Below are 15,278 nucleotides of genomic sequence, written 5' to 3' on the forward strand. Positions count from 1 at the left end.
TGGCAAATCAAAGGTTAGCAGTCTAGCTGCTGCCTGTCATGTGAGCCCTTGCTCCCTCGAGCCGGCGCTTTTATATTCAGTCCTAATGTGGCTGCGCCTAAGGCAAGCCCGTCTACGCCCATCCGTGACCGACCGGAACCGGGGACTGGTTATTATGCCCCTTGCCAGGCAACTTAAGACTGTCTTTCTTATTCGGCCCAAATCCTCCATTTTTTAGCGGGCAGTCTGTCATGCAAGTGTTTGCATAAGATGGCCCCAGACAACTTGAAAGAATGGAGTTGCAAGCATTGGAACTGGACACCCAAGATTTCATGTGATGTCAGGCCCTCACATATGGAATGTAAAAGGCAAATGGCCTTAATTAGAGACCTGTTAATTTGCGCTCTAATTAACGTGTGTTCTTTAATTAAACATAAAAATGGAAATCGAAGATTTAATTAGTCATCACAATCTGGATTGCCTTTTTATTACTGAAACTTGGGCAAAAGCTGACTCTAATCCAGATTTTATAGTAGCTAAGCCTCTGGGATATGCATACTATAGACTGGACAGAACCACTGGCAGATGGGGTGATTTAGCAATTATTTGTAGGTCCCATCGTGCCTGCCAATGGAATGAGACCATTCCTTTTTCAGAGATTTGTGAAGGAATGTATTTCAAAATATGTCAACAAAAATTCCATATTATTTGAAGGTCTTCTAGTTTATCAGCCACCTGGCCCCTACTCAAACTTTCTGCAGCATTGTCCAAATTTACTAGAACCTTTAATTTTGTCAACTAAAGCCATTATTTTAGGGGATTTTAATCTTCATTTCGACGACTGCCAGAATCCACATATTGAGGAATTTTTAAGTTTCATGGCAGCTTTAGACTGGGAATTGAAAGTCACCTCAGCTACTCATGCACAGGCCATCAGTTAGACTGGATATTTGCTTGTTTTGAGGATCAGATGCTGTTGACTAATACCCCGCTTAGTTGGACAGATCATTATCTCCTAACCTTCAGATTTATGAAGGTCCACCTGTCCCAGCAATCTAGCTCTAAGGGGAAATCTGTTAGATAATGGAATCGTATTAATAAAAATATTTCTTTGTCAGCTACAGACAGTTTTAATCAGGGAATAAATATTGCAATCAATCAACTTGCCCCACGTAAGACCTCTGTTTCTTTAAAAACTAAAAAAAAAACAGTTGCGCTTGGTTCACTAAGGACCTCAAGTTACTTCAAAGAAAATATCGCCAACAAAAAAGGCGATGGAAGTTAGATCCCAACTTGGTTGAGAAAGAAAAACTAAGAGCTGTCCTCAAAGTCTACAAAGAGGTGAGTACTAATGCTAAATCTGAGTATTTCACCCAAATGACAAAGGCAGCATCTAATGCCCCCAGAGAACTTTCTTAAGTTGTACGCGCCTTGACGGTTCCTCCTTCCCCCCGGAATTGGAAAATTCACAAGAGTTCTGTAATAAAGTGGCAACTTTCTTTGAAAACAAAGTTCTACAAATATACCTGAGCTTTAATCATTCCGAAGGAATAGATTGCTCACTTGATACTGCTAATAGCACTTCAGATATAGATCGTCCTTTGTTAACTAATTTTCAGCCACTACCGCCAGAAAGAATTAAAGAGTTGATGTCAGGAATTAAGTCAGGTTTCCATAGTGATCCTTGTCCGCCACATATAGTACAGCAGGTCCCTGATCTTGTTTCGACTGCCCTTGCCCCGGTTTTTCTGGAAGTTCTAACCACAGGAGGTTTTCCTCCTTTTTGGAGGGATGCGACTTTGGTTCCTTTGAAAAAGAAACCTGATGGAGCAGGACATGATTTGAGCAATTTACGGCCCATTTCTCTACTTCCCTTTCAGGCCAAGATTTTTGAGAAAACATATAATTAGCTAACTTCCTACTTACCTCAGGAGGATTAGATTCCTCCCAACATGGTTTTAGGAAAGCACATAGTAGAAATGTTGTGTTTCGGTTCCAGCAAGGAGTTATGGAACTCATGCTGGTCGCCGTTAGAGAGTGGCGAGCCCCCTACCCCTATTGCCGCCACTAGAAACTTGGGCGTCATTTTTGACAATTGTCTTTCTTTTAAGTCTCATGTAAACTCTATCATTAAAGCCAGTTTCTGGACTCTGAAAATGTTGATAAGATTTTTACTTACTTACAGAGGGAGTGAAGAGTCATAATTATTTTGCCATTGGTAACGTCTAAATTGGATTATTGTAATGCCTTGCTGCTCAACCTGGATAATGCTTCACATAAGAAGCTTCAACTGATTCAAAACACAGCTGCTCGTTTCATATTGAATCTCCCTTGTTCGGCTTCTGCCAGTAGTACCCTGAAACAAAGCGCATTGGATTTAAAACTTTATGTTTGACCTATAAGTCTGTGCATGGATATGGTTCTGAATATCTATCTTCGAGGTGAAATTGGTATAGACCTAGTCGACAACTCAGATCTACCGGAGCTTTCATGATTCAGGTCCCTCGTACTTATAGGGCTAGATGGGGTGACAAGGCTTTTACGGTAGCTGCTGCCAAATGCTGGAACTCACTCCCTTTGTCCATAAGGAAGGAACAAAATTTTTTGGCCTTCAGGAGGTTAGGTAAAACTTGGCTCTTCCCGCGCTAAGTCTTGTTTTCTTTAGTTTCTTCTGACCTTCAGTCACTTACTTCTTTCCTACTTAGCGCTTCGATGCCACGGCCGGAATACGCTTTGTAACTATCAAACACAAATATATATATATATATATATATATACATATATATACATTAAGCACTTGTTTGAAAATCAATAATAATATCCATGTCTTGTATTATTCTTTCCTCTTCAGGTCAAGAAGTTTGCAAAGAAATGGTTAAGGCTTCACCAGACTTTGCCACCAAGTTCCACTAGATAAGCAATCCATAAAGCAAAGAGGAATTCGTAATGGTTACCACATTGTGAATGTCAATAGCTATTTTGAACTTTTGTCTCCTTGTATATTTTGCAGGAAAACTCAAACAGAATGGCTGAAACTACGCTACAGTGAAAAGACAAAAAAACATGAAAGGGAAAGGATTAGATTCCTCCCAACATGGTTTTAGGAAGGCACATAGTACTGAATCACCGCTTATCACCACTTCTGACACGATTCGTAGATTGGTGCATGAGGGACAAGGAGCCATATTAGTCCTATTGGACCTATCTGCTGCATTTGACACTATCTTGCACCAGATCATGATATCTCGTCTCCATTAAGCAGGGATTAGCGACATTGCATTGAAGATTCTGAAGTCTTTTTTGAGAGACAGATCTATTACGGTGAGTTGTGGAGACTTTAGGGCACCAGCATATTATCTGTCATGCGGTGTCCCCCAGGCCTTTTCACTTAGCCCTACATTATTCAATCTGTATGTCACACCTTTAGCCAGACTAATAAGCAAAAAGGAATTCGTAATGGTTACCACATTGTGAAGGTCAATAGCTATTTTGAACTTTTGTCTCCTTGTATATTTTGCAGGAAAACTCAAACAGAATGGCTGAAACTGTGCTACAGAGAGAACCCAACAAGGTGGCGCAGGATGCTGAGCGCTCCTGGAAAATCCAGAGAAAACTGAGCACAGGTGAGTACAGGGACGGGGAGCTCGCGACGAGCAGTCATCATGGTGCAGCAAGCAGCCTTAAAGACTACGTGCTCCACCGCGCTGTACCTTAAAAGGGCCGCGGCAGTGAGCAGAGCAGGCGCCTGGCACACATTTTTCCTTTGTAAACTGACCTTTTTTAGCAATGTGCCTAGCTTTGGATTTTGAGCCCTTGCTTAGCCGGCACCTAAGGAAACCTAGCAAACCTGTACATTTTCTAAAACTAGACACCTAGGGAAATCCAGGATGGGGTGACTTGTGTGGCTTTCACACGGTTCTGTTACCCAGAATCACTTGTAAACCTCCTTTTTTCTAAAAAAAACATATTTTTCTCACATTTCTGTGATGGAAAAATCTAGAAACGGAGGGCAGCCACAAACTTCCCTTCACCCAGCATATACCCAAGTCTCTCTGTAAAAATGGTACCTCACATGGGTGGGAAGGCCTACTGCCCGTGACAGGAAATGGGCCAAAATGAAAACATAGACACATCACATTTTTCTACTGACAACTGACCCTTTTTTGCAATGTACCTAGCTGTGGACTTTAGACCCTAGCACGGCCGGTACCTAGAGAAACCTAGCAAACCTGTACATTTTTAAAAACTAGACAAATAGGGGAATCCAGGATGGGGTGACTTTTGTGGCTCTCATTAGGTTCTGATACTTACAATCCCTTGCAAACCTCAAGATTTGTGTAAAAAACACATTTTCCTCACATTTCTGTGGTAGAAAGTTCTGGAATCTAGAGGGTGAGCAACAAATTTCCTACCACTCAGCTTTCCCCTCGGTCTCCCAATACAAATGATACCTCACTTGTGTGGGTGGGCCAAGTGCCGGCAACAGGGAAGGGACAAAAATGTGTAGAGACTTGGGGGAACCAAAGAGGGTCCAAAGGGGCAGTTGGTTTTTTTAACACGTTTTTAGGCTGACTCTGCTTTGCACACTCCCACAAGTGAGGTATCATTTTTATTGGGAGACCGAGGGAAACGCTTGGTGGTAGGAAATTTGTGATTTATTTCTGTTTCTGGAACAATATGGCACAGAAATTCAAGGACAGGGCATTGTGGGTAAGAAACCTTGTTGGGATTCATGAGAGGTACACCACCCTGTACTCCCTTGGGTGTCTAGTTTACGACCATATCTAGAGTTGGTAGATCTTCCCTAGAGACAGTGTACAGCTTGGCAGAGAAAGACAGAAAAGACAAATTTTACTGCACATTCTGTTCCTCAAGTACACACACATACTGGTTGGAATTGGCATCAGGATGAGTGATGGTTCAATATATACCATTTTATTGACAAGAGATTTCACAAAAATTAAATACACTATTAATAATTGAAAGGTTAAAAAACGGAACCAATGACTCCTAGCTCTTGCGCTGAAAGGCCACATCAATGCACCAACCGCTTTACAGTCTATTCACACTCCTTTCATATGTGACACACACAAGACCATTCACACCTCTAGCTGAAGGCTCAGCACATTACGGCACTTGCATCAATAGACAGCACGTTCAAGGGTCCATCACTTTCATACGCCCAAATGTTTGAAGCAACCACACTGGATGGACGCTGACGGAGTGTGTGGACTGGCGTTTGGCTAGCAGTGTGTGTAGTGACTAGCAGCAAGTCACTATTCACACACCCCCAGCCAAATGCCAGCTAACACAGACCGCCAGCCAAGTGCCAGCTCACACACCATCAGCTAAGCCCCAGTCCATGCACACTGCCAGCCAAGCTCCAGTCCTCGCAAACTGCCACCCAACCACCAGTTCACTCACATTGCCATCACTTTTTTTTTACCAAAAAAGAAAACACAAACCAATTAGAAGTAAATACAAAACTACAAACACAACAGCTCTAACTAAATTCATCACACCAATGCAAACCGTGAAACTGAACAAAAAATATAAAACGATACAGACCAGGCAGTTCACTTTTACTCTCATGGTGGCTCCCAAAAACTCATTAGAATTTGGTACAATCTAAAACATGTGGGCACACAAAGCCCAGGTTTAGAAGGGTGCTCGGGCAGTGCATACAACTCTCCTTCCACATGCCTCATCACATAAAGACTCTACATGTCTTACAGGGATTCTTTTTGTTGGGCATACGAAGAATGCATCAGCAAAGTGATGATCTTTCAATCAAGCCACATCACCCACCTCTCCAACTCTAAGAACACTTGCCTGTTCTACTACAACAAGGCTGCCTATCACAGACTGCTGAAACTGAAAAATGTAATCTGTGGCTCTGGAGAACAACCCTTGAAGACAGCAAAAGCACAGAAGGTTGCAAAATTAAACAAATGGATAGCCAACTTCTTATACCAAATGTAAGCCTCACGAACAACAGTGTAAGATTCCAATGTCTGATCTACTCTATCTACACCACCCATGCACTTGTCGTAGTCTAAAATGCACACAGGTTTGCACAGCAACATGACCCCAAACAGTCATAAGTAAAGTACTTTCATCATGGATGGTAGTCAATATGTAGACATTTCTCCTGTCTACAAATTTCACAGCAAGCAGTTCATCACAACAAAAGGCACTGCACTGCCCCCTCTCAAACGGTTTACAAACAAGCTCCTTTGGATAACCTTTATGGTTAGAGCAGACTGTGCCACAAGCAAGAGTGCCCACTTTGAACAATTCCCTGAACAATTGCACACTAGTGTAGAAGTTATATATGGATAAATGGTGATCTTTGTTAATGAGTCTTCTATCAAGTTCCCACACAATTTTCCCCTTAACTCCGAAAGTGGACGGACAACCGAGGAGGGTCAATACTTGAATTCCTACAAGTGTATACCTGGAAATTATAGACATATCCTGTACTACTTTCAGACAGAATATACATCTTAATTCCATAACGTGCCCTCTTGCTAGGAATGTACTGCCTAAAAACCAAAAGGCCCTTGAACAGCACAAAAGACTCATCCATAGCTACTTTTTTCCTGGAACCTAGATCTCTGAAAATCAATCCACAAAGTGATGAAGGACAAGCCTAATCTTAATAAGATAGTCACAATTAGGGTGCTCTCATAGCAATGCTGAAGCATTATCAACAAAATACAGCATTCGAAGCAGAAGCAAATACAGATCACGACCCATGATTGAAGAAAATATGGCTGTTGCCGTTAAGGGTCTCGTAGACCAATATGAAGACAGTGATGGCTTACTTTTCAAGCCCAACAAAAAAAGTTAAACCCCAAACCTTCTTCAACTCATCTAGATCTGTTGGAGTCCACCAGGTAGTCTAAAGCAGGGCTTAAGTCTGGCACTGTTGTCTTTGGAATACTGATCAGCATACAAATTAGTCTGTTCAACAATCTCGTCCAAAAATACATTGTCCATAAACAACTGAAAGAAACTTATAGGCAGAACGTTTTCAGTATTCACTTTACACCCTGCAAAACCAGAAAAGGCAGGCAACACTGGCTGCACCATGTTTGCGGCAACCCAGAGTTCAGCTCTTCCAATGGGAAGGCTCTTAGCCCGAGGCTGCAATCCAGATGCATCTTGCTGCACTATCAGCACATGTGTGTCCTCCTCTAAAAGAGGCCCTTCCTCCACACTGAGATTGGCTTCATCATCAGATGGTCCCTCTTGGACATAAAATTCACTGCCAAAATCTTGCACTTACTCCTCTGCCTCAGATGAAGAGTCAGTTTCATAATCATGGTCAGAGGAAGAATCAAAAAGCATACCAACAACCTGTTGAGCGGTAATCCTGGGGCTAGCCATAATCCTTATTAATAAAACTAACTTGACAAATAAGTCAACAACAACCAACACTGTGTATGATAAAAAATTAAACAATGCGTGGCTTTATCACAAAGACCTATCTATGTACTCAAAAACAATACCACTTATACCACTTACTTGCCAGAGACAGCTAGACTGACCAGCACCTACTCTGCACAGACACAGCAAGCACCAATGATATCCCATTAAAAGGAAAAACAAAATAAAATTACACATAAGACAACACAACACACATTGTGCACAAATCCATGGAGAATTTCACACACAATAAAACATAACCTAAATATGCTGCTATCATTTCATCATTTACAAAAAACTCATTCATGCAAGGCAATGATACTCATTTGGAGGAAACAGTACAAAACAGTTTTTCTTACCAAACACGTGCAACTATGCAAACTACAGATCTACCAGTGCCGAAACTGCAAGCAGGAGTCACGGCAAAGGAATCAAAAGCTTTGCACTAGAATATATAGGAGAAATAAAACATTATGATCACAACTGCAACTAATATGCGAGTCCACACACACCACCAGCCAAGCTGGGGGGCAGATGGGCCTAAAAATAAGCCAAAAACATTCACCACCAAAAGGAGAATGACCCTTGCCCAAGGGGCTGCTCCCCACAGGAACAATATTGCCCAAAAATAAAATCACTGGTGTCTGGTGGCTTCTGCCCCCCTTGGGCGCAGATGGGCCTAAGCATATAGCCGATCTGGCCCAAGGGAGGCAGAAACGACCAAAATAATCACCCCCTAAAAGGGAGCAACCCTTTCTCAAGGGGCCGCTCCCCACAACAACAACATATTCAATAAACGTCCCTTGTGTCTAGTGGCTTCTGCCCCCCTTGGGGCAGATGGGCATAAAAGCGTATGGTCAATCTGCACCAAAGGGGGGCAGAAACGGCCAAAATAATCACCCCAGAGGGGAGCGACCCTTCCCTAGGGGCCGCTCCTTGCAACAACACATTTCCAATACAATATTTATGGTGTTTAGTAGCTAGCTGGGCCTAAAAGCATTTGGCCGATCTGCTCCCAAGGGGTGCAGAAACAGCCAAAATAATCACCCCCTAAAGTGGAATGGCCCTTACCCAAGGGGCTGCTTCCCCACCACAACAACATATTCAATAAAACATCCCTGGTGTCTAGTAGCTTCTGCCCCCCTTGAGGGCAGATGGGCCTAAAAGCCTATGGCCGAAACTGCAAAAATATGGTTGATCTGCCCCCAAGGGGGGCAAAAACGGACAAAATAATCACCCTCTAAAGGGGAGAGACCCTTGCTGAAGAGGCTGCTCCCAAACCACAAACACACCCACACAAGCAAACAAAATTCCCTGGTGTCTAAAGGGCATTCATGCTGCACGACCACGGCCCCATGCGCAATCCTGCAGCAGGAATGCTCCAAGGAGACATCAGAGGGAAAGGAAAACCCTTCCTTTCTCCTGATGCCTCTTTATTCTTACAAACCCCCTCCATGAGGAGAAACAAATCTTTCTCCTCCGATGCGCTGGAATGGCTGGATGGCTTCCAGTGCGTCCTTGGCAACTTCTAATGATTTTGGCATGCGCTGACATCATCAGATGCCACATGAAGGGGGGGTTGCAGCAAAAGTTCTTCTGTTGCCATCCCAGTTGGGAGAGTTTAGATAGGCAGCCCCCAGGGTAAGCACTAGCTCTTCCCCCATGAATAGGCGCCAGGAAGCCCTACAGACCTGCACACCCTGTCATCGGACAGCTGCCGTGCACGGAATGGGTTAACGTGCCAACATATGTAAACAGAGTCATTCAAAATGTTTTTTCCATGAATTGCATAAACAAACGTTATTTGTAGCATTAAAGCTTCACCTCCTGGCTTTGCCAATGTTGTGGAAAAGTAGTTAAAGGGTTTTGTTTTCTGCATAGAATGTATATGCGATACAAAAAAAAATTAATGTGACAAACAGCTTGATGCTTGGGTGCACGTTTTAGATGTAAAATAGTATCTCATGCTTTGCAGTGGAAGCAATTCCTCAAAAACAGAATGATACTCCAAACATCCAATAAGTGAGGGGGTTATGGTGACTAAAGCCCACTAAATCAGCCTGATCTTGAGCACCCTGGGGTCAGATGGGATAATTATTCTATCTAATAACATCAAACACTGAGGTGCTCAGGATTTTCCTATTGTGACAATTCACACCTATCCTGTGTTTTGCTGTGAAAATGGGGGCTGCTGTATGCATTTTGGCACAGTGCAATCAAATTTCAAATGCCACAGTATCTTAATATTTTCCACATCTTTTCACACTTTCATTTGTAGGCTTAACCTGCTGAATTTTATCTGCGGAGTGCAGAGTGATTAACACCACATATCGCATAAATTCAAGCCCCCTTTGCTCGCAATCTTGGCCCCTTGCGATCAGGGTCCCGGAATATTTTGTAGAAATTGTATAAAATCGTGTACACATCTGCGTTGTCAACCAAAATCTAAAAAAAATATAGAAGGCACTCTTCTGAAAGTGAAAGGGTTGCGAGAAACTCAGAAACAACAATAATGAAAAGAGAGTAGAGATACCAGAAAGGATAAAAGGGCGGCTCAGCGGAAAGACTGCACCGTCAGTGTTTTTCTGCACGTTGGACGAGTATCCGGGTGCTGTTCTCCCACTCAACCGCTAGAGAGCAGCAGTCTTTTTTTACTGCACTGCCATGGCCCCGCGCACCCTCTTTCATAAGCAATAACTCTTGTTAGCTCAGCTGTACCCTACATACCACGCATGCGCAGGAGGCGCGGTCTTTTCCTAGTGCTGCGGCGGCCCAGCGTCTGTGCCGTGACAGCCCTGTCCTCGGCAACACGGGACAGAAAAGTGCAAAATGGTTAGTAAAGCGCCACCGTCCCTCCGCCGATGGATCCGGGAGGGTGCAGGGCTTCTTCGATGCTGCCGATGGGTCCGTGGCCTGGCTGTACGGCGCGGATGCTGTTGGATTGGGAGAGCAGAGGCTATCGCGGATTCCAGCGTGGCGCTAATGGCTGCCGGGTCTAGTGCTTTGCGCGCGGTTGTGTGCACGAGCTATGGATGTGAGGGTGCACTAGAATACATTGTCGCCTAACGATGTGGGCAGCCGGCCGGCGTGCCGCCATGTTGGGCGCTGTGTTTGTGCTATGTGGCACCGCAGCCCGGGAGTCGGCATGGAGTGTACTCTACGTACGTAACTGTTGGACGCGGCAGTACTTCCTGAACGCTGCTCCCGGGCTTCCCCTTTTGCTGCCCGGCTCCGGGTGCCGCAGCACGCATGTGGAGCTGCGGTCCGTGCTGATACCAGCTGGGCTGTCCTGTCGCCCCATAATTACAAGCGGCTCCGTGCTCCCCTGTTCTTTGACACTACTGTTTTTCCGTCCCACTGCTGTTGGAGACCTCTTACGTGACATGGTGTGGTTAGAATCTCTGGTGTGTGGGACTGGTAAGACTGTGATTGTTTGGTTATATATCCTATACATTCTACCATAGTTCTTAAACTCCTAAATATCTGAAGCTTGTTATCCTCCCAGGTCCTGGGGGAGCTCTGTCTGCTATCCTAGGCAGAACGTGGTAGACTACACGACTACAAGGGCTACATATTTGGGCTGATCAGTTAAGTTAGCCTTCCACTGGCTCATTCCACAGCTGTGCTTGGTCATGTGTGTATTGGGTCGCGCAGTCCGGACAGGGGACGTTGAACTCTCCATTATCACAAAATGTCACTTCTTGTGAAGCGCCAAGTGAAATTAAAAAACGAAAACGGATGCAAGTTATACGTCTGATTACAGCTGCAGATATAGTTAAGACCTTTGCCACACATCAGCAGATGACAAAACGCCGCGTCCTGTGGTTGCAATACATATCTTCATTCAAGTGGCAGAGGAAATGCTAAATTATTGTAATAGATTCAAACCGCATATGTAGTAAACACGAAATGCCGATACAAAACTAACACAACCCCGTACTGGAAGCTATACCACTGTAATACACACACTTGTAGCTCATACTTGCAAAACTGCATAGCGTCACGTTGCTGGACGGACACCAAGCCACGATATGTTGAATCCTTTCCAGTGTGGGTATCTGTGTACTATGTTTTGAGTACAAATGGTAAACCTGCAGTGGAACATGCTTTTGTTGGCTGCTCGGACCGACTGAACCATATAACAGCCGTTTCAATTCGATTTTGTGATTGCTCTTTTCCGGTGGCATCGAAGGCTTGTATTTTTTTTTTTTTAAACAAATACATCTTTAGATATGTCGTCTGTTCAGTGCTACATCTTCTCTGTGGGCTGGTATGTGGTGCTCTGTATGTGTATCGTAGGACTAGTAACTAATTTGTGGCGCGTGACCCTTGTTTAATGAGTTGAAGTTCTATTGATTGTCAGTTTCATGCAGTAGGTGCGTGCAATCAACGAATTGTAGGACTGGCAAAAGCGTGGACAGCCGATGTTTGTAGTATTCTATTAGTGGGCGCTCTTACTGGCATTGTATTAAGTGTTTATCAGTGCGTTGGGCACTGTCTCTTATTTTTTTTTTTTTTACTCAACGTGAGAAATGTTTTTAGCGTTCTTGGTGTGCATAGTATTGTTTACATATGGTTTCGTTAGAGACAATGTGTTGCGAAACGTCTATACTGAATATTGTCAGTTTCAGTCTTGCAGAAAAGTATTTGGAACTATTTTGTAGTCATCACTCAATACTCATGCAGTATTGTCTATTTCATAGGGGTTTGTGAAAGTTGTCAAGAACAAGGCCTACTTCAAGAGATACCAGGTCAAGTTCCGTCGGAGGAGAGGTAAGACTTCTAGGTTTCCATTTTGATATTGTTATATGTGCATTTAGATGATCCCTTCTATAATTTTTAATTTGCCTTCACAGAGGGGAAAACTGACTATTATGCCCGAAAACGATTGGTGATCCAGGACAAAAACAAGTACAACACTCCGAAGTACCGGATGATTGTGCGCATCACTAACAGAGACATCATCTGCCAGGTAGGTCTATATAGTTGGTCCTGAGAACATGTCTTATAAAGTCAGTCATGTTTACCTAACCTGCTTCAATCATGTTAGGGTAAATCTGAGTTTTCTTGCATGAACTACGCTTTTCCTACGTAAATTTAATACAGCACGCGTTAGAAAGAAAATAGAAATCCATGTCCCTGGTTTAGAGTGGGTTGGTGTTCTGGGACCCTGTCGTAAACCCCTTTGTGCAGGGATCGGAATTAAGAGTTGGGTGGTATTTACTGCATCTGTTAATCATGAGGTTTGTTTAAAGTCTAGCCCTTTGATACATTTTGTCAAGTCAAACTTGCCGCGATTTAACGGGGGGGCGGGGGGGGAGTGTACAGTATTTAATGTACCATGTAGAAATTTGTGCTTGCTGCACCAAACATCCACATATCACCCCCACCAAAAAAACACAACTCATAGCTGCCATTTGTCGCACCTGATAATTTACACCATAGAATCTTTATTAATGCAGTGCTGTGATAAAAAAGCTCCTGCATTTCAACAGACTTGGAATCTGGGACTTAATGGCCCCTATGCAAGGGACATTAGTTTCCCCATTCCGGTTTTAGTCTCAGCCTCCGCTACACTTGCATCTACCTGTTTCTGAATGGTTGATTTGCAACTGTATTCACTGTAGATGCCTAGCTTGTTGAACTGGTGTCCTACTCTTTACCAAATAGTTGTTTAATATAAAGTATGCGAATTCTTGTATACAAATCACATTTCTAGTTTCTTTGTGACCATCTGCTGGCAGCAGGGCTTAATGTAATATAGTGCTATAATTGTCCATGCTGTGCAGAGTTGCTATCTCTGCTAGAGGACATTGTAGTCGCAACCTTCGATATTTTACAGATTAAGGTCACATGTTTTTCTTCAGCTTTCCTTTCAAGTGCTTGTTTTTTCCTCTGTGCATACATGTGAATTAACCATTCTACTTTTGTTAAGCTTTGGAGCGTGTGCCAATCCCTAAAGTATTTCAATGTAATTATTCTTTGTGCTGAAATCATGTGCAATCCCTACACTACAAATTGGACAAGGGTGTTTACTCTTATTTTCTGTCAAAATCTATCTTAAGTTGAGTATATTGCTTGAATATTGATTTCTTGTCCATCCCTTAATGTGATAAAATGTTTTGACCAAACTCCTTTCATCTAGGTTGCATATGCCAGGATTGAAGGAGATATGATTGTTAGTGCAGCCTATTCTCATGAACTTCCCAAGTATGGTGTGAAGGTCGGGCTCACCAACTATGCTGCCTCCTATTGCACTGGCTTGCTGCTGGCTCGAAGGGTATGTATCATCTAAGCAGTGTTTTGAGTTTTTATTTTTTAAGCCAGGTATAGTCTAATGTGTCGTTTTTGGCTGGCATTGTTCAAAGACTTCGTATGCCATTACACCCACCACTTGTTCAGTCGCTTTGAAAGTTTCAGTAGTCCAAATACTGATGACCGTAGGCTGTTAATCATTATTTCATTGTAACAGTGAAGTGTTACTTGCATTCAGTCCTAACTACCTAGGAAAACAGGTTGGTGAAAGCACCTTTGATCTTAGAACAGCCTTTCTGTTTAGTAAGGGGTGTATTCTCATTGCAACAGGAAACCGTTCTCACTCAGGTTTATTAGATTAGATTTAGCCTTTTCTTAAGTGCTGGGGGTGGGGGGGCACGTTTCTAGCTCAAACAGTTCAAAAGTAACGAAAATGCAGCAACGTGTTGCTGGGCATTAGAAGGCCCTTTGGCAAGGATGCCGTGTCGCCTTTCTGCTGCTCATTACTATATTTTGGTGTTAAATTAGTACCAGTGAGCTGCAACCTATGCCCAGGCATTGTCATGTGTAGAAATGACAAAATAATTAAATACGCACAAAATATGCGCATTACGCTGCATAATTTGTCTTCTCTTGCCACAGAATTTAGTCAACGCTGCTGCATCATTTGGCCCTTCCCTCTTGCATAATTCCAGTGGCCCTGAACTTGTTTTTGCAGCATGTTGTAATGGGTGGTATCTCGTATGAAGCATTTAATCAAGTTTATCGTAATTTGAATCTGATAAGTCTGCAGTTACTGAATTTTTCTTTCACACCTATGTGTACATTGTCTGTTTAATTGTGCCCTAATTTAGCTTATAGGGACAAATGTTAGTTAAAACATATGAACAGGGTGATATTTACACTTCAGCACGAGGATAATTTTGTTTAGTTTGCAAAACAGTGGCTCACGAAGAGTCTTATCCAGTTAATTGCTTCCCATTTGTTAGATGCTTCTAGTGTGCAGTCTGCTGCGAGTTCACAAATTAGTTCTTGAGATGTAGGCTTTACCTGAAGTTACTACATTGGAGGTGCACTATTGCAAAGGGTGATGGATTTTTTCAATAGTTAAAGAATGGTTAAAGTGATGGATGTTAAATAAGGGTGTGCAAAACTTTGGATATTTATACGACTAAGAAAACCAGAACCAACATAACACAAAATTGTGCAAGATAACGAAGGATAATGGAAACTTCATTCAGGCTTAATCTGAAATTGAATAAGTAAATGTTACGGGGGTGATTATTATTTTTTTTTTAAAAAAATATTATTTTGCGTTTGTTACTGTTTTGGTTGCCGTTTCAATTTGTATATATTGTTGCACTTCCCAGAGTGTAAGGAAGGTTTAGTTTATGCCAATTATCATTTGAAGTTAGTTAGGCATTTTTTTCCCCTCTTGAAACGGCCTGCGTGATTGCGTATTCTGTAAAATTCTGAACGTCCTTTGTTGAACAGTTCATTGTTGCTCCTGCTAGAGGCAAATTTTTCAAATTAGTTTAACTTAAGATCTGCTTCCCAGTATAACGTCTATCTTTTAAATACACACTAGTTTAAATAGCAGCTTCCTATGAACA

General features: G+C 42.7%; 1 protein-coding gene across 1 annotated transcript in view; it reads left to right on the forward strand.

The window, feature by feature from the left end:
• The first annotated feature begins 10,104 nt into the window (after positions 1-10,104).
• Positions 10,105-15,278, forward strand: part of RPL5 (ribosomal protein L5) — a 35,568-nt gene continuing 30,394 nt past the window's right edge. Inside the window, exons 1-4 of the mRNA XM_069232362.1 lie at positions 10,105-10,242; positions 12,114-12,183; positions 12,267-12,382; positions 13,556-13,690. Of these exons, the coding sequence (XP_069088463.1) occupies positions 10,240-10,242; positions 12,114-12,183; positions 12,267-12,382; positions 13,556-13,690 (324 nt within the window). The 5' untranslated portion in view covers positions 10,105-10,239. The remainder of the gene's footprint in view (positions 10,243-12,113; positions 12,184-12,266; positions 12,383-13,555; positions 13,691-15,278) is intronic.

This window comes from Pleurodeles waltl, chromosome 4_2 (genome assembly GCF_031143425.1).
Source record: "Pleurodeles waltl isolate 20211129_DDA chromosome 4_2, aPleWal1.hap1.20221129, whole genome shotgun sequence".
In the NCBI taxonomy this organism is placed as follows: domain Eukaryota; kingdom Metazoa; phylum Chordata; class Amphibia; order Caudata; family Salamandridae; genus Pleurodeles; species Pleurodeles waltl.